This window comes from Babylonia areolata, chromosome 29 (assembly GCF_041734735.1).
Source record: "Babylonia areolata isolate BAREFJ2019XMU chromosome 29, ASM4173473v1, whole genome shotgun sequence".
Lineage (NCBI taxonomy): Eukaryota > Metazoa > Mollusca > Gastropoda > Neogastropoda > Buccinidae > Babylonia > Babylonia areolata.
Genome location: NC_134904.1, coordinates 14,503,898 through 14,530,513, shown reverse-complemented (window position 1 = coordinate 14,530,513; position 26,616 = coordinate 14,503,898). Strand labels below are relative to the sequence as shown.

General features: G+C 44.1%; 1 protein-coding gene across 1 annotated transcript in view; it reads right to left on the bottom strand.

The window, feature by feature from the left end:
* The window catches only part of LOC143274936 (uncharacterized), a 40,800-nt gene extending 14,221 nt beyond the window's left edge, over window positions 1–26,579 (bottom strand). Inside the window, exons 1-9 of the mRNA XM_076578939.1 lie at window positions 26,553–26,579; window positions 22,193–22,289; window positions 19,262–19,405; window positions 15,911–16,018; window positions 13,222–13,350; window positions 12,049–12,143; window positions 9,281–9,350; window positions 7,933–7,957; window positions 2,787–4,839 (exon numbers count right to left, since the gene is read on the bottom strand). Of these exons, the coding sequence (XP_076435054.1) occupies window positions 2,787–4,839; window positions 7,933–7,957; window positions 9,281–9,350; window positions 12,049–12,143; window positions 13,222–13,350; window positions 15,911–16,018; window positions 19,262–19,405; window positions 22,193–22,289; window positions 26,553–26,575 (2,744 nt within the window). The 5' untranslated portion in view covers window positions 26,576–26,579. The remainder of the gene's footprint in view (window positions 1–2,786; window positions 4,840–7,932; window positions 7,958–9,280; window positions 9,351–12,048; window positions 12,144–13,221; window positions 13,351–15,910; window positions 16,019–19,261; window positions 19,406–22,192; window positions 22,290–26,552) is intronic.
* Window positions 26,580–26,616: the final 37 nt, after the last annotated feature.

Below are 26,616 nucleotides of genomic sequence, written 5' to 3'. Positions count from 1 at the left end.
AGTGACACACAACACATCAGAGTCACTACAAGTACATATAAGTAACGGTGCAGTACATGTCCATCACAACACAGCGATACACAACACACCGCACTTCCATTAGATCACAGTGACACACAACACACCAGTGTCACTCCAAAGAAGTAACACTAAAAGTACACTTCCATCAAAACACAATAACACACAACACACTGCATGTCCATCAGATCACAGTGTCACTACACAGAAGTAACAGTACACTTCCATCACAACACAGTGACACACAACACACTACACATCCATCAAATCATAGTAACACGCAACATACCAGTGTCAGTGTCACTTCAAAGAATTAGTACACTTCCATCACAACACAGTGACACACAACACACTACACATCCATCAAATCATAGTAACACGCAACATACCAGTGTCAGTGTCACTTCAAAGAATTAGTACACTTCCATCACAACACAGTGACGCACAACACATTACACGTCCATCAGATCACAGTGACACACAATACATCAGTGACATTATACAAAAGTGACAATACACTTCCATCACAACAACGTGATGCACAACACACTACACATCCATCAGATCACAGTGACACACAACACACCAGTGTCATTAGAAGTAACAGTACACTTCCATCGAAACTGACACACAACGCACTACACGTCCATCAGATCACAGAGACACACAACACACAAGTTTCACTCCGAAGAATTAATAGTACACCTCCATCACAACAGTGACACAAAACACACTACACTCGAGATATATTAGCATCTTTGAGGAAGGTGGCAGAATGGTTAAGACGCTCAACTGCCAAAATGGAGAATCCATGAGGGTGTGGGTTCGAAATTCAGCTCTCGCCCTTTCTCCCAGGTTTGACTGGAAAATCAAACTGAGCGTCCAGTCATTCGGATGAGATGATAAACCGAGGTCCCGTGTGCAGCACACACTTGGCACACTGAAAAACAACCCATGGCAACGAGTGTTGTCCTCTGGCAAAATTCTGCAGAAGAAATCCACTTTGATAGGTACACGGATAGTGAAATATAATTACAAGCATGCACTCAAGGCCTGACGAAGCATGTTGGGTTATGCTGCTGGTAAGGCATCTGCAGATATGGTGTAGCGTATATGGATTTATCCGAGCACAGTGACGCCTCCTTGAGAAACTGAAACCTTCATCACAACACCAGTGTCACTACACTTCTATCACAACATGTTAACACACAACACACGTCACCACACTTCTATCACAACACACTGACACACAACACACAAGCGCCACTACACTTCTATCACTACACATTAACACACAACACACATGTCACCTCACTCCCATCACAACACACTGACACACAACACACAAGCGCCACTACACTTCTGTCACTACACATTAACACACAACACACATGTCACCTCACTCCCATCACAACACACTGACACACAACACCAGGGATCAGGTTCGACATCGGTCATTGACGCATTTAATTTTGAAATGACCTATTGTTTTTCAAGTTGCCAGGTCACATGACTTATTGTTTTTATGACCAGTCGGTCAACCAAAGTAACCATCTCTCTCTCTCTCTCTGAGTCTCTCTTTAACGATTGCGATCGCTTTGTCGTCTGCTCCTACAGGAAATGACTATAAACTGGTTTATTAAAATACGGATCCGTGACGAAACGAAATCCGAAACGAATCTTTATCGCTGCCTTTCGCGAGCTTCGGCGAGAAGAATTGGCGTTCCCACTTTTGCATTAACCATTAGCCCGGGACGGGTGATATTTGACCTATTGATTTTCAAAATGACCTATTGATTTTATGTTCTTCCGGTCATATGACCTATTGTCTATTGAACCCAACCTGATCTCTGCAACACACAAGCGCCACTACACTTCTAGTTCTATCACTACACATTAACACACAACACACATGTCACAACACTTCCATCACAACACACTGACACACAAACACACCAGTGCCACTACACATCCACCATGACACACCGACACACAACACACCACCCTATCCTGCAGTACTTACACAGTAATAATACTAATATTCTCTCACTTCACCACTATCAATCTCCCACTCCTCAGGCTACTCATATCCAGTCTTTAAACTTTACTGTTCACAACCTCCCTTCCGCCTCTTCTCCTTAACACGGATATATTCTTTTCTTAAAACTAAACAAACCAAAACCAAAAAAAAGCAACAAAAACCCACAGCCTTACTTGTCTTTTAATTTTCAACAAAAACAAAACTGAAAGCAGCAAACCAAACTCTCCAAGTGCAGTGAGAACGTGTCGCTCACATGTGAGAAAAACACCAAGTGCAGAAACATGAGCGACTGTATCTGCAACAGCGACACTTACGGACACACACACACACACACACACACACACACACACACGCATGTGCCAATGCAAGAGGTTTTGTGTTTTATCTCTGTTTTATCTGTATTAAACTTGGTTCTTTTTTTCTTTGCTTCTTCTTTCTATATTTGGGTAAATTTTATATATTAAAAAAATAATAATAATAAAATTAAATGACAAAAAATAAACATCAAATTAAATTATATTATATCTAAATGAAATAAAACAAAATTATAATAAAACACACAACAAAATAAACTAACACAAGATAAAAAATAAATAAATAAAATAAAACGAAAAATAAAATAAAATAAAACAAATAAAACAAAAATAACATAAAACGAAAAAAAAACCACACACACACAAAAAAACCCAACCTTTCCAAGCAAAAAGCAGGCAAGTACTCTACTCACTCTCTCAGCGGCGGAGGCGGCCGACCCGCACCAACCAAGCCGTGCTCCACACCCCCACCAACACCAACACCACCGCCCACACCACCACCACCACCACCACCGCCGCTGCCGCTGCCGGAGCTGTCGCAGGGGTGCAGCAGCAGAGCGCTGTCGAAACACAGGCGCTCCTTGTTGGGGGTCAGCACATCGTCAGACATGGTCAGCGCAGAGCTCGCCCGCCGGGCCCCCTGCACCCACTCCAGGTGAAGCTCCAGGTCCACCGGCACCGAGGAGGAGGAGGAGGGTGGGGGGCTGCCCCCTACCCCCACACCCACCCCCCTCTCCACGCCACCCACCACCGCTGGCGGGGAGGCAAAGTGCACCCCGTGAGCTGAAGGTGAAGTCGGGGAAGTTGGAACAGCCTCCGAGTGGGGTGAAGAAAAATCAGGGGCTGGAGGAGGGCTGGTGGTCGTGGTGATGAACACGCTTTCGTCGTCGGCAACCGATGTGACAGGAGAGGAGAGCAGGCTGTCTGCAGGTGTTGTGGCAGGTGCCGAGGCAGAGTCTGTCACTCCCAGTGAGGTGGGGGGCTGCGGTTTGGCAGCACCACCGCCGTCCACAGACGCGTGGTGAGAATTGCCATCATCCTCACAGCTTTCGGACGACGCTGCTGTCAGTCCGTTGACAGCGCCGTGCTGAGAGGCCTGCGGCCGGCACACCTCAGAACCAGGTGGAGTGGAGGCAGTCTCCACCTCACCCTGTATGCACCCTGCTGACTTCAAGTTCAACCCCTCCGCCTCTGGTTCCTCACCTGCGGCCGTGCCAGGTGATCCTGTCCCAGGTGTGTCGGGCCTCACGTCTGCTCCATTGTCCAGACAGCCATCTTCAGGTGTCACCTGGTTGGTGCCGGATTTCTGACAACTCGTGGTCTCTACTCCATCCTCACTGGCACTCTCACTAACCACAGACCCAGAAGAATGGATTCCTGGAGACGAGGAGCAGGACGTTGTGTCTGTGTGGTGGTGCTCTGCTTTCGCACAGTGACCCCCACACACACCTGTGTCCTCTCTCCCACCTGACTGCTCCTGTGTTCCCCCCCTGTGTGTGCCGAGACAGGAATCATGACCAGCCCCATCTCCACTCCCACTGCCGTCACCACACCCCTGCCTCCCTGGGGTTCTTGTCGACGAGGTGTGATGGCTGAGACCGACCTCCGACCCTCCGTCTTCTGCGGCACTGAACTCCGCTGAGTGTCTGTTCCTGCTGTCGTTGACGTCACTGTCATCGTCACAGGCGTCGTCTCCGTTCTCCTCTGTCCTTGCGGCGTCCCCCTCAAGGTTGAGGGTGTGAGGGAGGTGCGTCCTCTCACTAGGGGAGTCCCTGTCTGGGAGGTTGGCGATGACGATGGCAGGATCCCTGACCTCTGCATCACCCTCACCTCCCTCCCCTTCACCCTCACCACCCTCCCCATCACAGCAGCTGTCGTTCTCCTCCTCCTCCTCCACAACGCCAACACTATCACCATTCCCCCCTTCACTGGGACGGCCACTGTCTCCTCTCTCCCCGGCCAGGATGTCAGGCTGGCTATGTGATGGCCTGGGTCGCCCCATGTCCTGTCTGACCGCCGAGTCAAGACCAGCACCAACATCCGCAGCAGACTCAGCGTCACTCCTCCTGCACAGAGATGCTTCTGTCTCTGCCGCCTGCTGACCCGCCCCATCCACCCCCCTTCTTTCCCTGGGGGGCAGATCACCAGGCCTACACATCACCACAATGCTGGGCTGTGCTCTGTCATCAGCCTCCTCCACTTCCACTGAGGACTCCATGACCGCTGACAAGCCGCACACCGGTTTCCTGACGTTCACATCTGATGACGACGACAGGGAGGGTAGGGGTAGGGGTGCAGGGGAACTGTGGGGGCTGGAGGCTGCTGAGACAGTGTCGGTTGTCTGTGGACTGCTGCTGTCGGTCCGTCGCTGGCTCGGGGCTCGCTTCTTGCGTGAACCCAGGGCAGCCAGCTCTTCTGGGGTGAGGAAGGCATACACCAGACGTACACCGGTGGGCAGGTCAAAGTCTGCAACGTCAACGCACTGCTGTAATGATCATATCATGAATCAGGTACCATACAGTGTGATACTGAGAATGACAGTGAACCAGCGGGCAAGTCTCTGCAACGTCAACACACAGCTGTAATCTTATCACAGACCATGTACAACAGAATATGATTCTCACGATGACAGCAACTGGTGTGTCGGCCAAGTGGTAATGCGTCCACGAGAGAATGGGAGTGCGTTCCGTCAAAATCCCAAACTTCGCCAGTATTTCCTTCCCCTCCACTGGACCTTGAGTGGTGGTCTGAACACTAGTCATTCAAATGAGATGATAAACCAAGGTCCCGTGTGCAGCATGCACTTAGCACATGTAAAAGAACCCATGGCAACAAAAGAGTTGTCCCTGGCAAAATTCCATAGAAAAATCCTGTTTGCTAAGAAAACAAATATACTAGCATGCAGAAAAAAATACAAAATAAAAGGGTGGCAACGCGCTCTCCCAGGGAAGTTCAGCTAAAAATTTCACACAAAGAAATCTATGATGACAAAAGAGTGATACAATACATACATGTTTGTCATGCTGAATGATGTGTTTATTGACAAGAGTTTAATCACCAAACTTATCAAAAACAATAACACGCACACACACGCACACGCACTAACACACACACACACACACGACACACCCACACACATGACACACCCACACACATCCCCCCCACACACAAACACACCCACACCCACACACACACACATGACACACCCACACACACTATTTTCAAGTTCTTCAGACACCTCCCCATCCACTACCCAAAAGTCCAAGGGACACATTCCTGTGACACAACACACACACACACACACAAACAGTACTGTGCCTGTGACCAGATTGTCCCCCTTCACATGCACCACCACCATTCCTCATGCTGCTCATCTCCCTTGACACCTGACGATGACACAAACCACAGTCACATCCTGAAGTCACTCATCTCTTTGTGACTGTGTTTTGTGAACCTGCTGGGTTTTCAGAGTGGAGAGATGACCTGTAGGTAACTCGTCTGCCTAGGAAGCGAGAGAATCTAAGCGCGCTAGTTCGAATCACGGCTCAGCCGCTGATATTTTCTCCCCATCCACTAGACCTTGAGTGGTGGTCTGGACGCTAGTTATTCAGATGAGATGATAAACCGAGGTCCCGTGTGCAGCGAGCACTTTGCACACGTAAAAGAACCCACGGCAACAAAACGGTTGTTCCTGGCAAATTTCTGTAGAAAAATCCACTTCGATAGGAAAAATAAATAAAACTGCATGCAGGAAAAAAAATACAAAAAAATGGGTGGCGCTGGAGAGCAGCCCGAATTTCACACAGAGAAATATGTTGTGATAAAAAGAGAAACACAAATTAGAATAAAATCTGATCTGATTCATCTTCATCCTCCTCAATTCCTCTTCTCCACATAACCACAGCAATCTCTTCTGTCTCCTCTCTTGTTTCCCAAAAAGAAAAGGGGGAAGAAGGCAGAGTGGTTAAAATGCTGATCTGTCGATACAGTGTCCATGAGGGTCTAGGTACTTCTTCTTCTTCTTCTGCGTTCATGGGCTGCAACTCCCACGTTCACTCGTATGCACACGAGTGGGCTTTTACGTGTATGACCGTTTTTACCCCGCCATGTAGGCAGCCATACTCCGTTTTCGGGGGTGTGCATGCTGGGTATGTTCTTGTTTCCATAACCCACCGAACGCTGACATGGATTACAGGATCTTTAACGTGCGTATTTGATCTTCTGCTTGCATACACACACATGTTGACCTGGGAGATCGTAAAAATCTCCACCCTTTACCCACCAGGCGCCGTCACCGTGATTCGAACATGGGACTCTCAGACTGACAGTCCAACGCTTTAACCACTCGGCTATTGCGCCCGTCGGTCTAGGTACGATTCCCACTTCCACCTTTCTTTAATTTCCAGTCGAAAAACCACCGAGGCAACCATGTGTTTGTTCTGTGTTGTCTACATGTTGTGTGGCTTGTTCACGATTAAAGAGGCTACACCAGTCTTGAATAAAAGCTTACTTGTGTTTGCACATTTCTTCTGTCTTTGCTGCTGTGTGCACATCTTTAATTTCCAGTCGAAAAACCACCGAGGCAACCATGTGTTTGTTCTGTGTTGTCTATGTGTTGTGTGGCTTGTTCACAATTAAAGAGGCTACACCAGTCTTGAATAAAAGTTTACTTGTGTTTGCACATTTCTTCTGTCTTTGCTGCTGTGTGCACATCTTTAATTTCCAGTCAAAAAACCACCGAGGCAACCATGTGTTTGTTCTGTATTGTCTATCTGTTGTGTGGCTTGTTCACGATTAAAGAGGCTATACCAGTCTTGAATAAAAGCTTATTTGTGTTTGCACATTTCTTCTGTCTTTGCTGCTGTGTGCACATGTCAGATGAACGGTATAACAACAGACCCGATGCTTCCTTTTATTGAGGAAGTGTCTGGGTTTGTTCCAGTGTACCTTCGATTTACCTGTGTGCTAGCTGAATCGGTAGCGTAAGCAGCACTGACTTGAAGTTGTGTACCTTGTGAATGGAGACAGTTACCACTCTCTACTATTTCTTAAAAAAATGTCCCTTTTTTTTTTTCTTTTTTGCTGCCCCATAATCTGCAGATTTCAGTGGTATTATTCCCACACTGCTCATTCCAAGCCACCCCCCACCCCTCCACAGCCACACACGCAGTATCAGCCTAAAGTCCACAGGGAACTACTGATGTCAGGTCACCAGGAGGCAACACACCAGAGGAGACCCTGCACTGCTGCCAAGTCACTTTGGTTGTGTTCACTAATGTACTCAGGACACCACCAACGAAACCCCTTACTGAAGACAATAATGGCATAGTTGCCGAGTCCACTTTGTTTACCTCGAACTGAAATAAACTAATGGCTGCATATCATATATGCTTTGTTGAGGTTCACTCACTGCCTGACAAAAACACCACTGATTCCCACTGTCTTTCCAATGCTGTCTTGACCCAAACAACGTTTAACATGTACTCTAACCTACTGACGACCTCACTAATTAAATGAGTACTCAAGTAAACTGACACGGGGAAAAACAATATCACTCACCTGTCTTCAGTGGAACACAGGGAAACTGGAAGAAGAAAGAAACAGAAAGATAAGGTGTTAAATTTATTAGCACATGGGTGTCTGCACCATTCGTCTATCTACACACATCACTCACACACCGTTCAGTTATTTCATGCACATGTTCACAGGTGTACATATATGCAGATACCAAGCATGTGCACACATACACACACACACACATGCAAACACACACACACACACACACTTTTACTTGGCAGACATCAAGTAACAACCACAAGATACAGAGAGAAAGAGAGAACGAGGAAGGGACAGAGTTATAAAGAAACCAGCCTGGACAAAAGAGACCATTAGCATCAACAAGAACTCACTTTCACTCCTGCTGTGAAGCGGTGACCTAGTTGTAATGCGCCAGTTCGGAAGCAAGTGACCATGAGTTCAAGTCCAGGATTTTCACTCACCCCTCCATGTCTTGAGTGGGCGTTAGTCGTTCAGATGAGATGATAAACCGAATGCGACATGCCCTACGTGCATGTAAAAGAACCCACGGCAACAAAAAGGGGTTGTTCCTGGCAAAAATAGGTAGACAACTGACAAATCCACTTTGAGAGTAAAACAAATATTCTTGCACACACAATAAGAAAAATAATAACATGGGTGGCAGTGCACTTTAGCAATGTGCTCTTCCCAGGGAGAGCAACCTGCATTTCACACATGCAGTGCAGTGTTGTGTGTGGCAGTGTGTTGTCCATCTCACTCTCTTCGATCGGCTTCGGATCCACGCTGTATTACGCATACCCAGATTCAAACACTCCACTGTCGGGCCGCCGTTCTTTCTCTGTCTGTGGACCTTTCATTTGGAATGAACTTTCTCTTCCCCTTCGTCAGGTCTCCTCACTCAGCTCTTTCAAGTCTGGCCTTAAAACCCACCTTTCCAAGACAGCCTCCCTGCCCTGCCTCTTCCTTGTCTTCAGTTTTCTCAAGTTTAGAGTTATGTGAATGGTTCGTGTGAAAGCGCTTTGGTCTGTCTCTGCACAAGATTCAGTTGTTGTTGTCTCGTTCGTCATTTATCAGATGGATTCCCCTGTCTCCTCGACGAAGACGGCAGTACGTCGCAGGTCCTCCATAGAGCTTCCTGGTCACTGGGATTGGGTCGGGCCAGGTTTTCTCTCAGAGCGCTTGGTGGAGCGGGCAGGACTGCAGCAGATGTTCTGTTATCTGGCTGCCTGTTCTGCAGGGGCACTGCTCTGTGTCACCGATACGGAGTTTCATGTATAACAAGATTCAGTAAATACTATTAATATTATTATAATTTTATCATTATTGCATCCCACGAACAAAGGAGAAAACCCTGGCAGTGTGTACGCACATTTCGTTCCTGAGGCATCAAGAGCAGCAGGCGGCGGGTGATATCCGTCCCCAGCTGAGTGCACAGCACCCTGCACACACAAGGTTCAAGTTCAAACCTTTTGACTCAACCAGCGCAACAGCCAAGTGATCAAACCTCCAGTTTAATCCATTTTTTTGTTTAATCAAGTAATCTGCGTGTGTGGGGTGGGTGGGGGGTGGGTGAGTGCGGGTGTGTGCTGATTATCTGGTTGCGGTTTTCCGCAATTTACCTTTATTTTTATCTTATCTGTCTATTATAATCAATGTGCAGTATAGTAGGCTGTGTTTATAATTATATTCAAATAATGTTTCTTAATTCTTTCTGTTTTTACATTAAGAATACTAGTTATTACCTGCAGTGTGTGGATCTATGTATGAAACGGTGTATGTGATATTTTTTACATTTGTATCTTCGTAATATTATTCATAAAAGCTGTTGTTGACTTTTACAGTTATGGTCCCCATGTTGTTTACTTGTCTGTGTTGTGATAATGCACCTGACCAAATTTCTCCAGTTGGAGATAATAAAGTTATTCTTATCTTATCTTATCTAACTGTCAGACTTTCAATCTCAGGATCCCAAGTTCGAATCCCAGTCACAGTGCATGGTGGGTAAAGCTAAGGGAGGAGATTTTTTCTGATCTCTCAGGTCAACTGATGTGCAGACATGCTAGTGCTTGAACCCCCCCTTTGTGTACGCATGTAGAAGATCAAATACCCACGTTACAGATCCTTGTAACCCCTGTCAGCATGAGGTGGATTATGGAAACAAGAAAATACCCAGCATGTACACACATAAGTAGGTAGATAGATAGATAAATCTTAGATAGATAGATACAGATGTATTTTTCTCCATAAAAGAAGATATTTCTAATTTCTGTAATATATACACTGACCTCTCTGCGCAAGTGCATCTCTCCATAAAAGTTGAAAATTATCTTTCAGAGTCAGAAATTTTCTCTATCAACAAATGATGGAGAGTCACAACACAATCGTAACCACTTTCTACTAAAATCTCTTTGAGAGTCTGGACCCATTCTGAAGAAGACTGTCCAGTTGTATGTAAATGAAACAAAACAGCGTATATTTTACAGGAGTTTTTGTTCTTTGTTACCCTGACCACCAAATCAGTCCAAAAGCAGATCATTCTCATTTCACTTAAAACACATCCAGCACTGGCCACTTGCGCACACATCTGTACACATGACATAACACACACCACACACGTATGTATAATAAACATCATTCCACGCGTGTCATTCACACATACATGCATGCAAGCTCACAAGGAGCGTACTAAGACATGTATAGCATTGTATTGCATTGTATTGTATTGTAAAAATTGTACTGTATTGTATTATATTGTATTTCTTTTTATCACAACAGATTTCTCTAAGTGAAATTCGGGCTGCTCTCCCCAGGGAGAACGCGTCGCTACACTACAGCGCCACCCATCTTTTTGTATTTTTTCCTGCGTGCAGTGTTATTTGTTTTTCCTATTGAAGTGGATTTTTCTACAGAATTTTGCCAAGTGCTGCCATGGGTTCTTTTACATGCGCTAAATGCATGCTGCACATGGGACCTCGGTTTATCATCTCATCCGAATGACTAGCGTCCAGACCACTACTCAAGGTCTTGTGGAGGGGAAGAAAATATCGGCGGCTGAGCTGTGATTCGAACCAGCGCGCTCAGATTCTCTTACTTCCTAGGTGGACGCGTTACCTCTAGGCCATCACTCCACATAGTTATCATGTGTTGGGTGGCCTTTTGCATGGACATAGAAACAAATACACAGAAACATACACACATATAAATATCATTCCATGTGCCGTTTCTTACACACAATGCGTCATTCACATACACATGCCTGCACACTCACAAGACACAAAGTAAGACAGCATGGACATAGAAACAAAAACGGACAAACTCACACTCTCTCTCTCTCTCCACAAATTCTGTGGAGAGCTTGGTCTCTTGTCTCGCTGTGTCTGTCTGTCTGTTTTGTCTGTCTGCGTCTCTTTCTCTCCCGCTCCTCCCTCTCTCTCTTTGCCATCTCTCTTTCCTCTGCTCCCCCACCCCCCATCTCTCTCTCCCTCCCTCTCTCACTCTCTCTCTCTCCATGTCCTTTGTGTAACTCCACAGCTGATGATCAAATTCATTTTATGTTTGATTGTAAATTGATCATTTCAGAAGTGAATGTGTGTTTTTTGAAAATGAATTTACAAAAAAAAAAAAGAAAGGCTCTTTTTAGTATGTTAACATTAGAAAATCACGAGGTGATAATCAAGATAGGAAAACTTAGATTAGCCAAAAAGCAGTACAAGCATAACTGCGTGGTCAGATAGATTTCACAATTTTCTTCTGCAGCCAGTGTTGGAATTTGCTGCATGGTGCATTGATAGATGAATGAGTGGAGTTATTATGTGTTGACTGGTCTGTTGGCTGTATCATTTTTCTTCAGAGAAGGAACTTTGTTTCATTATTTGCTTTCACCACTTCAGTCCTATATCATAATGGTTTGTTATACAATGAAAGTATGTTGACGCATTCACCCATGTCATAAGGACCGCATGGCCAATGACAAAGCTTCAAAGCACCGAAGCCTCTCTCTCTCTCTCTCTCTGCCTCTCTCTCTCTCTCTCTCTCTCACACACACACACACTCACACTACACACACACTACACACACACCACACACACACACACACAAACACGTACACACTGAAAACACACACACACACACACACACCTGTTCTTGTTGAGCAGAAGTCCACCAATGACACCTGCCTGTTGCTGAGCTGTCTGAAGGGTGTGGGATGCTCGAAGGAACACACCGCTCTGTGACTGTCAACATAGGTTATGTGCTGTGTGTGTGTGTGTGTGTGTGTGTGTGTGTGTGTGTGTGCGTGTGTGTCTGTCCGTCTGTCTGACTGTCTGTGTGACTGTGTGTGTCTGTCTGTGTGACTCTGTGTATATGTGTGTGTGTTCTGTGTGTGTGTGTCTGTCTGTCTGTGTGACTGTGTGTGTGTGTGTGTGCGTGTCTGTGTGTCTGTCTGTGTGACTGTGTGTGTGTGTGTGTGTGTGTGTGTGTGTGTGTGTTGTGTATGTGTGTGTCTGTCTGTCTGTGTGAAAGGAACACGCCGCTCTGTGACTGTCAACATAGGTTATGTGCTGTGTGTGTGTGTGTGTGTGTGTGTGTGTGTGTGTGTGTGTGTGTGTGTGTGTGTGGTGTGTGTGTGTGTGTGTGGTGTGTGTGTTGTGTGTGTGTGTGTGTGTGTGTGTGTTGTGTGTGTGTGTCTGTCTGTGTGTCTGTGTGACTGTGTGTGTGTGTGTGTGTGTACACGTGCGCACATGAGTGTGCGGAGCGCGCGTGCTGGCATGCGTGCGCGTGTGTGTGTGTTCTTCTGAGTCTGTGTGCTTGTGTGTGTGTGTGTGTATGCACCTGTGTGCTTTGTGTGTGTGTGTGCTTTGTGTGTGTGTGTGTGTGTGTGTGTGTGCGCGCGCACACCGCTGAGTGCACATGCATGTGTGTATACATGTGTGAGATATATATAGACAGAAAGAGAGAAGCCGACGTGGAAGTGGGGGGTGGGGGGGGTGGCCAACCATGAGAGGGGTGGTGCTTACCAGGGTGAGGTGTGTGTGTTCCTCTGTGTGTGTGTATGTGTACACGTGTGTGTGCATGTGCGTGTATGTGTGTATGCATGATCCTGTGTGCATGCGTGCTTGTGAGTGTGTGTGTGTGCGCACATTCCTCTGTGTGCACAGGCATGTGTGTATACAGGTGTGAGATATATATCATCATAGAAAGAGACTGACACAGAGAAGGGGGTGGGGAGGGGGAGGGGGGGCAGAGAGATAACCATGAGGGGTAGGGGGTGTGCAGGTGGAGGGGTGGTGGGGGGAGGGGAGGTGTTCCTACCAGGTTGAGGTGGGTGTAGGGGATGACTCCAAAGGCCTGGGTCAGCTGGTCGCTGAAGCTCTGGCACAGGGAGAAGTAGCAGTTCCACACCCGGTACAGCTCCAGGGTGAACCCCGCCACGCCTGTCCGCTGGGGGAACCGCAGCACACACACACACATCGCTCTGTGTCACACCACTGTTGTCACCCTGTCTGTGTTGTATTATAGTACATCACTGCTACAACACACATCGCTCTGTGTCACACCACTGTCACCATCTGCACTGTACTGAATTGTATTGTATTACATCACTGCTACAACACAAATCGCTCTGTGTCACACCACTGTCACCGTCTGCATTGTACTGAATTGTATTGTATTTCATAACTGCTACAACACACATCGCTCTGTGTCACACCACTGTCACCGTCTGCATTGTACTGATTTGTATTGTATTGTATTACATCACTGCAACAACACACATCACTCTGTGTCACACCACTGCTGTCTCTGTCTGTGTTGTATTATAGTACATCACTGCTACAACACACATTGCTCTGTGTCACACCACTGCTGTCTCTGTCTGTGCTGTATTATAGTACATCACTGCTACAACACACATCGCTCTATGTCACATCACTGTCACCGTCTGCATTGTACTGAATTGTATTGTATTGTATTACATCACTGCAACAACACACATTGCTCTGTGTCACACCACTGCTGTCTCTGTCTGTGTTGTATTATAGTACATCACTGCTACAACACACATCGCTCTGTGTCACACCACTGCTGTCACTGTCTGTGTTGTATTATAGTACATCACTGCTACAACACACATCGCTCTGTGTCACACCACTGCTGTCACTGTCTGTGTTGTATTATAGTACATCACTGCTACAACACACATCACTCTGTGTTACACCACCACTGTCACCGTCTGTGTTGCATTATAGTACACCACTGCTACAACACACATCGCTCTGTGTCACACCACTGTCACCGTCTGCATTGTACTGAATTGTATTGTATTGTATTTCATCACTGCTACAACACACATCGCTCTGTGTCACACCACTGTCACCATCTGTGTTGCATTATAGTACACCACTGCTACAACACACATCACTCTATGTCACACCACTGTCACCGTCTGCATTGTACTGAATTGTATTGTATTGTATTACATCACTGCAACAACACACATTGCTCTGTGTCACATCACTCTCACCGTCTGTGTTGTATTATAGTACATCACTGCTACAACACACATTGCTCTGTGTCACACCACTGCTGTCTCTGTCTGTGTTGTATTATAGTACATCACTGCTACAACACACATCGCTCTGTGTCACACCACTGCTGTCACTGTCTGTGTTGTATTATAGTACATCACTGCTACAACACACATCGCTCTATGTCACATCACTGTCACTGTTCTGTGTTGTATTGTATTACATTACTGCTACAACACACATCGCTCTGTGTCACACCACTGCTGTCACTGTCTGTGTTGTATTATAGTACATCACTGCTACAACACACATTGCTCTATGTCACATCACTGTCACTGTTCTGTGTTGTATTGTATTACATTACTGCTACAACACACATCGCTCTGTGTCACATCACTGTCACTGTTCTGTGTTGTATTGTATTACATTACTGCTACAACACACATCGCTCTGTGTCACATCACTGTCACTGTTCTGTGTTGTATTGTATTACATTACTGCTACAACACACATCGCTCTGTGTCACACCACAGTCACTGTTCTGTGTTGTATTGTATTACATTACTGCTACAACACACATCACTCTGTGTCACATCACTGCTGTCACTGTCTGTGTTGTATTATAGTACATCACTGCTACAACACACATCACTCTGAGTCACACCACTGTCACCGTCTGTGTTGTATTATGGTACACCACTACTGCAACACACATCACTCTGAGTCACATCACTGTCACCATCTGCATTGTACTGAACTGTATTGTATTGTATTACATCACTGCTACAACACACATTGCTCTGTGTCACACCACTGTCACTGTCTGTGTTGTATTATAGTACATCACTGCTACAACACACGTTGCTCTATGTCACATCACTGTCACTGTTCTGTGTTGTATTATAGTACATCACTGCTACAACACACGTTGCTCTATGTCACACCACTGCTGTCTCTGTCTGTGTTGTATTATAGTACATCACTGCTACAACACACATCGCTCTGTGTCACATCACTGTCACTGTTCTGTGTTGTATTGTATTACATTACTGCTACAACACACATTGCTCTATGTCACATCACTGTCACTGTTCTGTGTTGTAACTTGTATTGTATTACATTACTGCTACAACACACATCGCTCTGTGTCACATCACTGTCACTGTTCTGTGTTGTATTGTATTACATTACTGCTACAACACACATCACTCTGTGTCACATCACTGTCACCATCTGTGTTGTGTTGTGTTACATTACCACCACAATATGAATCGCTCTGTGTCACACCACTGTCACTGTTCTTTGTTGAATTACATTACTGCTGCAACACACATCGCTCTATTTCACATCAATATCACCATCTGTAATGTATTGTGTCATGCCACTGTCACTGTTCTGTGTTGTATTGTGTCATGTCACTACACACACACACACACACACACACACACACACAAAGTGTCCAACAGGTGTGTTACCTGCTGCAGGGCAGTCAAACTGCCCTGGAAGAGGCAGAAGGTGTCCCACAGGTAGTGCAGGTGCTGCGTCACGTACTGATCCGGCACAAACAGCTCACCGGACAACCCCTACAGCACACAACGACACAACCACTGTCAGTCAGTATCACAACACCACAACCACTGTCAGTACCACAACACCACAACCACTGTCAATATCACAACACCACAACCACTGTCAGTACCACAACACCACAACCACTGTCAGTACCACAACACCACAACCACTGTCAGTCAGTATCACAACACCACAACCACTGTCAGTATCACAACACCACAACCACTGTCAGTATCACAACACCACAACCACTGTCAGTATCACAACACCACAACCACTGTCAGTCAGTATCACAACACCACAACCACTGTCAGTATCACAACACCACAACCACTGTCAGTCAGTACCACAACACCACAACCACTGTCAGTATCACAACGACACAACCACTGTCAGTACCACAACACCACAACCACTGTCAGTATCACAACACCACAACCACTGTCAGTATCACAACACCACAACACTGTCAGTATCACAACACCACAACCACTGTCAGTATCACAACACCACAACACTGTCAGTATCACAACACCACAACCACTGTCAGTATCACAACACCACAACCACTGTCAGTATCACAATACCACAACCACTGTCAGTATCACACCACCACAACCACTGTCAGTATCACAACACCACAACCACTGTCAGTATCACAACACAACCACTGTCAGTCAGTATCACAACACCACAACCACTGTCAGTCAGTATCACAACACCACAACCACTGTCAGTATCACAACACCACAACCACTGTCAGTCAGTACCACAACACCACAACCACTGTCAGTATCACAACACCACAACCACTGTCAGTATCACAACACCACAACCACTGTCAGTCAGTATCACAACACCACAACCACTGTCAGTATCACAACACCACAACCACTGTCAGTCAGTATCACAACACCACAACCACTGTCAATATCACAACACCACAACCACTGTCAGTACCACAACACCACAACCACTGTCAATACCACAACACCACAACCACTGTCAGTATCACAACACCACAACCACTGTCAGTCAGTATCACAACACCACAACCACTGTCAGTATCACAACACCACAACCACTGTCAGTACCACAACACCACAACCACTGTCAGTATCACAACACCACAACCACTGTATCACAACACCACAACCACTGTATCACAACACAACCACTGTCAGTACAACACCACAACCACTGTCAGTACAACACCACAACCACTGTCAGTACAACACCACAACCACTGTCAGTACCACAACACCACAACCACTGTCAGTCAGTATCACAACACCACAACCACTGTCAGTCAGTACCACAACACCACAACTACTGTCAGTCAGTATCACAACATCACAACCACTGTCAGTCAGTATCACAACACCACAACCACTGTCAGTCAGTACCACAACACCACAACCACTGTCAGTCAGTACCACAACACCACAACTACTGTCAGTCAGTATCACAACATCACAACCACTGTCAGTACCACAACACCACAACCACTGTCAGTACCACAACATCACAACCACTGTCAGTACCACAACACCACAACCACTGTCAATACCGCAACACCACAACCACTGTCAGTATCACAACATCACAACCACTGTCAATATCACAACACCACAACCACTGTCAGTATCACAACACCACAACCACTGTCAGTCAGTACCACAACACCACAACCACTGTCAGTGTCACAACGACACAACCACTGTCAGTACCACAACACTGTCAGTATCACAACACCACAACCACTGTCAGTACCACAACCACTGTCAGTATCACAACACCACAACCACTGTCAGTACCACAACACCACAACCACTGTCAGTATCACAACACCACAACCACTGTCAGTATCACAACACCACAACCACTGTCAGTCAATATCACAACACCACAACCACTGTCAGTATCACAACACCACAACACCACAACCACTGTCAGTATCACAACACCACAACACCACAACCACTGTCAGTATCACAACACCACAACACCACAACCACTGTCAGTATCACAACACCACAACCACTGTCAGTATCACAACACCACAACCACTGTCAGTATCACAACACCACAACACCACAACCACTGTCAGTACCACAACCACTGTCAGTATCACAACACCACAACCACTGTCAGTATCACAACACCACAACCACTGTCAGTCAGTATCACAACACCACAACCACTGTCAGTCAGTATCACAACACCACAACTACTGTCAGTATCACAACACCACAACACCACAACCACTGTCAGTATCACAACACCACAACCACTGTCAGTCAGTATCACAACACCACAACCACTGTCAGTCAGTACCACAACACCACAACCACTGTCAGTCAGTACCACAACACCACAACCACTGTCAGGGTGAGGGGGTCAGTAAAAAAAAAAAAAAAAAAAAAAAAAAATCCTGTTCGTATATTATGGGAATTGATACTGTAGATTCACACTTCCTACTCCTAGACAGGCACATTACCACTCCGCCACCACTCCAATTCTCTTCCTTCAACCAATCAAGGTCACAACCCACACAGGCATCAGAGACTGTTCTCCAATCCAACAGGAGGGGGGGTCATGGGGGTGGGAGAGAAAAATCAAAAGACATTTTTTTTTTTTTTTTTTTTTTAATGACAGTCTTCACTCTATGTCAGTCTTCATAAAGTTCACGTGATACAAAATGACACAACTAGAGCTGCACAAACAGCAAGGCCACGTGTTGGAACTCTTTCTGATCTGTCTGTGCCTCTACAGGTCTTTCCAGTTGAGTTGTTGTTTTTGTTGTTTTTTTCAGCAATGTGCACTGAATGTGTCATGGAGAATGAAGGATGTCGACAACAACAGGCTCCCATCGATCTCATGTCCATGTCATCCCACAAGCACAGTCAAACACACACACACACGCACACACAGAGACAGAGACAGAAACAGACACAAACACTCACACAGACACACACACACATGGACAAACACACACACACACACACAAACACACACACACACAATGGATACACACACACACACACACACACACACACACACATGGATACACACACACACACACACACACACACACACACACACACACGCACACACACACACACACACACACACATGGACACACACACACACACACACACACACAAACACACACACACACATGGATACACACACACACAACACACACACACACACACACACATGGATACACACACACACAAAAACACACAGACCAGAATAAAAGGGCCAGACTTGAGCAGGGCAAACTTGCAGGAGGTGAGGGAGACTGTGGCGGGGGTGTGCTGTAGCACCTCCATGCAGAAGTTCACAGTGCCGATGATGCCCCCCACCAGGGCAATCTGCTCTTTCACGTCCACCTGATGTCACACACACACACACACTGTGTCTCAAACATTCTCTTTTCTTCTGCGTTCATGGGCTGCATGTTCACCTGGTCACACATACACACACTGTGTCAAAAACATTCTCTTTTCTTCTTCTTCCTTCGTGGGCTGCGACTCCCACGTTCACCTGTATACATAAGTGGGCTTTTACTTGTATGACCGTGTTGTTGGTTTTTTTTATCCCTGCCATGCAGGCAGTCATAAGCTATTTTCGAGGGATTGGTGGGGAAGGGTGGGGCTAGGGGGAAGGGGGAGGTGCATGCCGGGTATGTGCTCGTTTCCATAACCCACCCAACACTGAACATGGATTACGGCATCTTTAATGTGTGTATTTGATCTTCTGCATACACACACATACAAAGGGGGTTCAGGCACTAGCAGGTCAGCACAAGATCGGAAAAATCTTTACCCTTTACCCACCAGGCATTGTGACCAGGATTCAGACTGAAAGTCAAACGTTTTAACCACTTGGCCGTTGCGACCGACACATTCTCACTTTAAAGTTCTTTTTTTTTTTCCACTGCAATGAATATAATGCTATTCCAAATCATTGTAAATTATTTTCATATCCGTATGCAGCTACACACCATCTAGTGGCTATCCTTGCATGAAATCATGTCACTCGCCAGGCATATTTCAGAGGCATACAATTTCAGAAAGAAAAGACTGAACTTGTGAAAATGTTAACGTGATAGAAACATGATGTATATATATATATATAAAAAAAAAAACCCAAGATAACTCAAAGATAAACAGACAACAACAAAAAAAGAGGTTCAGTTACACAGTTAGATGGTCGGTATCAGTATCAGTATCAAGGAGGCGTCACTGCGTCTGGTCAAATCCATATACGCTACACCACATCTGCCCAGCAGATGCCTGACCAGCAGCGTAACCCAACACACTTAGTCAGGCCTTGAGAATTTTTTTTTTTCAATTAAAAAAATATAATAATAATAATAATAATAATAATAATATTAATAATAATAAAATAAAATAAAAAATAACAAACAAAAATTAAATAAATAAATAAATAAAAATAAAATTAAAAAATAATAAAAAATTTAAAAAATTAAAAATGAAAAAAAATAAATAATAAATAATAAATAAATAAAATAATAGATAAATACATAAAAAATACTACTACTACTAATAATAATATTTAAAAGGCGCAATTTACTGTCAGTAACATTAGTAGTCTGGAATAGATACTAACGCAGTGCGTATGAATGCATATACATGTGTTTCACCTTTAGAATCTCTGTGCATGTATTTCAGTTGCTTGTTATTTTGCCCTTATTCTGTTTCATTTTCTTTTCTTTTCATTACTTGCAAAAGCTGAATTATCCCCCACCAGTTTAAGAGCTGTAAAAACACTAAATGCCAAAGGAATTTTTTTTTTTCCCTAAAATTACGTTTATCTAACATACTTACCGAGACCCACTAGTGCAGACTCCGGCAGGGAGTCAGATTCCTGTCCTGTGCAAACTACTATCCGCCTATGCGGAGAAAACGAAAGTAGCTACGACCGACAACCTCCCGGAAGTAGGTTACTTCCCCTCTGTATAAAGAATTTGTCGTTGACATTGACTCCTTCAATCATCCCTGATTCCACCCCTCCATGTCACCAGTTTTCCCCCAACACACCATTCAGCTCCCACTCCCTCTCCCACCGTTTTAATAAAAGATAACATTCAAATGTGGAAATTAATACTTTAGCAAAATGTCTACTCCCTCTCCCACCATTTTAATAAATGATAATATTCAAATGTGGAAATTCATACTTTAGCAAAATGTCTACTCCCTCTCCCATCATTTTAATAAAAGATAATGTTCAAATGTGGAAATTCATACTTTAGCAAAATGTCTACTCCCTCTCCCATCATTTTAATAAAAGATAATGTTCAAATGTGGAAATTCATACTTTCGCAAAATGTCTACTCCCTCTCCCACCATTTTAATAAAAGATAATATTCAAATGTGGAAATTCGTACTTTAGCAAAATGTCTACAATTGTCAGCAGCATGCATGGTGGAAAATGAAACACAATTCCTCCTCCTCCTCCTCTTCCTCTTTCTCCTCCACACACTTTCTCCTGTCATCTCCACCAACACTTCTCTGAACAATACTGTTTTTCAATGGACATCTGATGCACCAGCTGTATGTTGGTTCATATTTGCAATCTGTTGTATTGTCTGGGCCTGTATATGATCCTTTTGCTTTTTTTGTGTGTGTGTTATTGAAATTTGAATGCCATTATGTACCACTGTATATCCATGTATTGTTTATCATGAGGTGGTTATTCAATCACTCAGGTTTCAGTCACGCACACATACAGTATACACACTCATACAGACATATGTAACATTTTATGTGTATGACCGCTTTGTTTCTTTACCCCACCATGTAGGCACCCCATACTCCATTTTCAAGGATGTGCATGCTGAGTATGCTCTTGTTTCCATAAACCCCCAAATGCTCACACGGATTACAGGATATTTAACATCCATATTTGATCTTCTGCACGCGTATACACATGAAGGGGGTTCAGGCACTAGCAGGTCTGCACAAATGTTGACCTGGGAGATCAGAAAAATCTCCACCCTTTACCCACCAGGCACCATTATCAAGATTCGAACCAAGGACCCTCAGATTTAAGGTCCAACGCTTTAACCACTCGCCCATCTTGCGGCATGCATAATGAGAACCTCTCACTTATCGCCTGTACCATGGCCTGCAGCCATGCTGTATGTCATTTACCGAAGGTGGGTAGAAGAACAAGATGGCGTCTTTGGGGTCCGCCTCCTCTCCATGCTTCTGGTGGTCGTAGACAAAGAACACTCTTTCCTGGGCACCCCTGCAACACAGCAGGCACATTACTTTCTCATTTTTTTCTCTCTCTTTTTTTTGGGGGGGGGTGGGGGGGTGGGGGGTTGTTTTTGTTGTTTTTTTACAGTCTGGTAAATCATTTATGAAAACAGAATAAGAATAAATACATAACTTTAAGTTGCTGCCTCACTGCAACATAGGATGCACATTCCCCTCTCTCTCTCTCTCTCTCTCTCTCCTGTTATTGCTATGTGTATTCTTATTTGACTTACTGTTTTATATTCACATTAGCATAGTATTTTTTAACATACACAATGTATGCTTATGGGTGTGTAAGTGTGCGTGTGCAAGAGAGAGAGAGAGAGAGAGAGAGAGAGAGAGTGGGTGTATGTGTGTGTTCTTTTTTGTTTTCTATGTCGATTATTAATACCATGCTTGTGCATCTGTGTGTGTGTGTGTGTGTGTGTGTGCGTGCGTGTGTGTGTTATTTTTACCATGCTTATGCCTTTATGTAGTATAGTATTTGCATTCTACGACTTTAAGTAGCATTGTATAGTGCATGCAATGACATATATAATGTAGTATTGTGTAGTGTAGACCCTGTTTCTGGGCGGGGACTGGATGAAAAAAAGCACGCCAATGCTCATCTACTATCCTTGATAATAAAGAATTTGTCTTGTCTTGTCTTGTCTGGTCTTGTCTCTCTCTCTCTCTCGTTTACAGTCTGGTAAATCACATATAAAAACAGGAATAAGAACAAATACACAAATTTAAGTTGCTGCCTCACTGTGCTGACTGGCATGTAATGGTGACAATAAAATGAATAAGTACACACACACACACACACACACACACACCACGCATTTAACCCTTTGACTTCTGCTGCTGAGCTGAGTACATGATGTGATGCTTGCCGGTGAACAGCTATTTCCCAGCTCAGATAACACTGATACAGGTTACTGGTCAGGTTGTCACTGCCAGTCACCATTCTTCGTTTGGACCTCACAGGGTTGCACGATTTGTCTTCGGCAAAATCAACGACACCAATTACAAACACACAAGATTGTGTGTGTGTGTGTGTGTGTGTGTGTGTGTGTGTGTGTGTGTGTGTAATTTTCACACTTGAAATTCATGCCACAATCTTCTTGTTTGCAGTCATATACAGAAGACAGAATACTTTATTATCTTGACAAGAGAAATTCATTTGTGGAGTGAAACATCTAAACAATATACGAGAATCACAGTCATTCAACATGTCTATGTAAAACTATTAAAAGACGTTTTAAAAAAATAAATAAATTCTTCGGTGTCAACTTAGAGCAAACCATACATACCCTTAAAAGGTACCTTAGAGTAAATCACACATACATCATCACATCATGACGTGATCAGCATATTCATCCTCCGCCTCCTGTCAATGTCATGTTTGTGTAGTTTTGAGTTGGTTTTATTTTTATATTTTATTTCTTTTTTTGACTCACTTGTGTAAACAAAGTGAGTCTATGTTTTAACCCGGTGTTCGGTTGTCTGTGTGTGTGTGTGTGTGTGTGTGTCCGTGGTAAACTTTAACATTGACATTTTCTCTGCAAATACTTTGTCAGTTGACACCAAATTTGGCATAAAAATAGGAAAAATTCAGTTCTTTCCAGTCATCTTGTTTAAAACAATATTGCACCTCTGGGATGGGCACAAAAAAATAAATAATGAAGCCTAATTATATGCAAACTGCATTTACTGTTATATTTATATTTTTTGTATTCTCTAAACTTGGCACTTTGATCTGATATTCTGACCCAACAACAAGAGCAGTTATTATTATCATTTTTTGTTCAAACAGGAACTTCTTTTGCTAAGCATGGAAGTTTTATTTATTTTGCAAACGTTTTTGGTGCAGATAGTAAAAAAGGGAAATTACTCTGTAATTAATACTATGGGACTTAATTTGCTTTAAACTGATCTTTCTCGTCTTAAACATTACATTTTGAAATTATACTCAATACATAAAAAGCTTGTGTGTTTTACTCTCAGTCACAAGTGAGTCTTGAAGGCCTTGCCTCTCTTGTTTTGTTTTTGTTTTTGTTTTTCCTGACCACCTCAGCAACACAGCAGTCACATTCTTGTCACTGACTACCATGTTTGTGTGGTTTTGAGTAGTTTCTTTTCTTCTTTTTTTTAAATTTCTATTTCACCCTCATCTGTTGTGAACAACTCCTTCACATGCACACACCCAAGACTTGTGTTATTATGAGAGTTATCTGTGTGTGTGTGTGTGTGTGTGTGTGTGTGTGTGTGTGTCTGTATCTGTGTGTCTGTCTGTCCGAGTGTCTGTCTGTGTGTACTATTGCATGTGTGCTTCTCTATTTTTAGTATTTATATGTTTACATGAAAATGCATACTTTTGTGTTTAACAAATGCATACATGCATGCAAAACATCCATCTCTTTAGTTTGTATGTATATGTGACCAGGCTCTGTGTATGTGTGTGTGTGTGTGTGTGTGTGTGTGTGTTTTCGTGTGTGTGCGCGCGCGCGCTCATTTGTGTTTGTGTGTGTGACTGACAGGATACATCGATTGTAATATTTGTTCACAAACTGAGTGCATACATGCATGAGTGCCTGACAATGCACACGTTCATGTAAGCATTGTATTTATATTCAATGCATGATATGTACATCATATGCATGTGTGTGTGTGTGTGTGCACGTGTGTGGGTGTGTGCATGTGTGTGTGTGTGTGTGTGTGTGTGTGTGTGTGTGTGTGTGTGTGTGTGATATGTCCAAATGCCATGTAATGATGTATACTAAGTGTTTTCCCAGATAAGCACACAGGCACATGAGCATCTTTCGTGTATTTTGTGTTCATTATGTGTTACATTGTTATCAGTGTATGAAGGTGTGACCAGGTAAGTCCACATGTATACATTATATGTATGTGTGCATTGTTGCATATATGTGCATATGCTTTTGGGTGATTCTAACTGACTATTGATCACAGCTGTCAACAGACTGCTTGACTGGACCAGTCACCACTCATCTAAACATCATCTGAACATAATCCAAGACTGACCCTTGTCCAACAGATCAGGTATAATGGACTCTGATTAATGACATTTTAATTGCTTGTCATGTGCCAGTATGTCCTATCTCTGAGCCAACAGTCTTTTCTTCTTCTTTTTCTTTCCACTCCATCAACTCAAGGATTAATCAACTGACAGCATGTTGATGTTGAAAGGTTTTATTATGTTGTCAAAATTGAACACACACAAGAACACGCGCATGTACACACACGCGCGCGTGCGCGCGCGCACACACACACACACACACACACACACACACACACACACACACACACACACACACAAACTGAATCTGAGGCAGAAAGACATATAACTGATATTATAGATTTAATTAAGAATTTTTCATGAAAATTAGGAAAAATCAAATTCATTGTTCCTGGACCCCAATGTTCTCCTTGCACTGTTCATCTGGACTGTCATCGCGCTACTTTGTGCCAGCCCACGTGTCCAAGGTAAATGACAAAGTATGAAGAGTGGGTGTATGCCGGAGGGATTATAAATATTACTAATACACTGCAAAAATATCATCACATGATAATAACTTGTAGCTGCAGCCTGTTATTTTGGTGTTGCCGATCTGATATTTTCCCCTTTTTCTCTCTCTCTCTCTCTCTCTTTTTTTTTTTTTTAATTTTTTTTTTTTAAACTATAAACTAAGGTACAGCGCTGTCTCTCTGTCTGATGTGTTGGATTAAACAGATGTCTATGCAAAGTTTTGTTGTCCAATGAACATAACAATTTCCAGATTATGGAGTATATAATTCCTGCATGTACACACTCTCTTACACAACAACACGTAACAGAGTAGACTTCCCCCTCCCCCTACTACCCTCCAACACTTCTGTTTTCACCAACATATTGATGTTGGTCGTCAAGTAAAAGATGAAGAAATATGGGGGAAAAAAAAATCCACTGCAGACAGAGGTTGTCCGGTGGGGCTGACCGCGTGTCTCTTCCATAAAAAAACTCAGAGGGAATAGGGAGGAGAGGCGAGATGGGCGGAAGAGGAAGGGGGTCAAGCTATTCATAGATTGGCGTGACATGCATGGTCACATGCCTCTGATCTTTCAATTTTCGAAGTTCATAAACGTGCATTTAAATCACCAGTATTGACCTGACAATAAAATACAGCATACTGCTTATAAATTAATTCAGTGTCACGGCCAATGCTAAGAACCCAGTGTACAACTTGCACCCAGTTTCACACTGACTTACCGGGTAAGAGTCCTGGTCCCCATTTTGTTTTTGTGTTGTGATCATATGACCGTGTGCTGCAGAG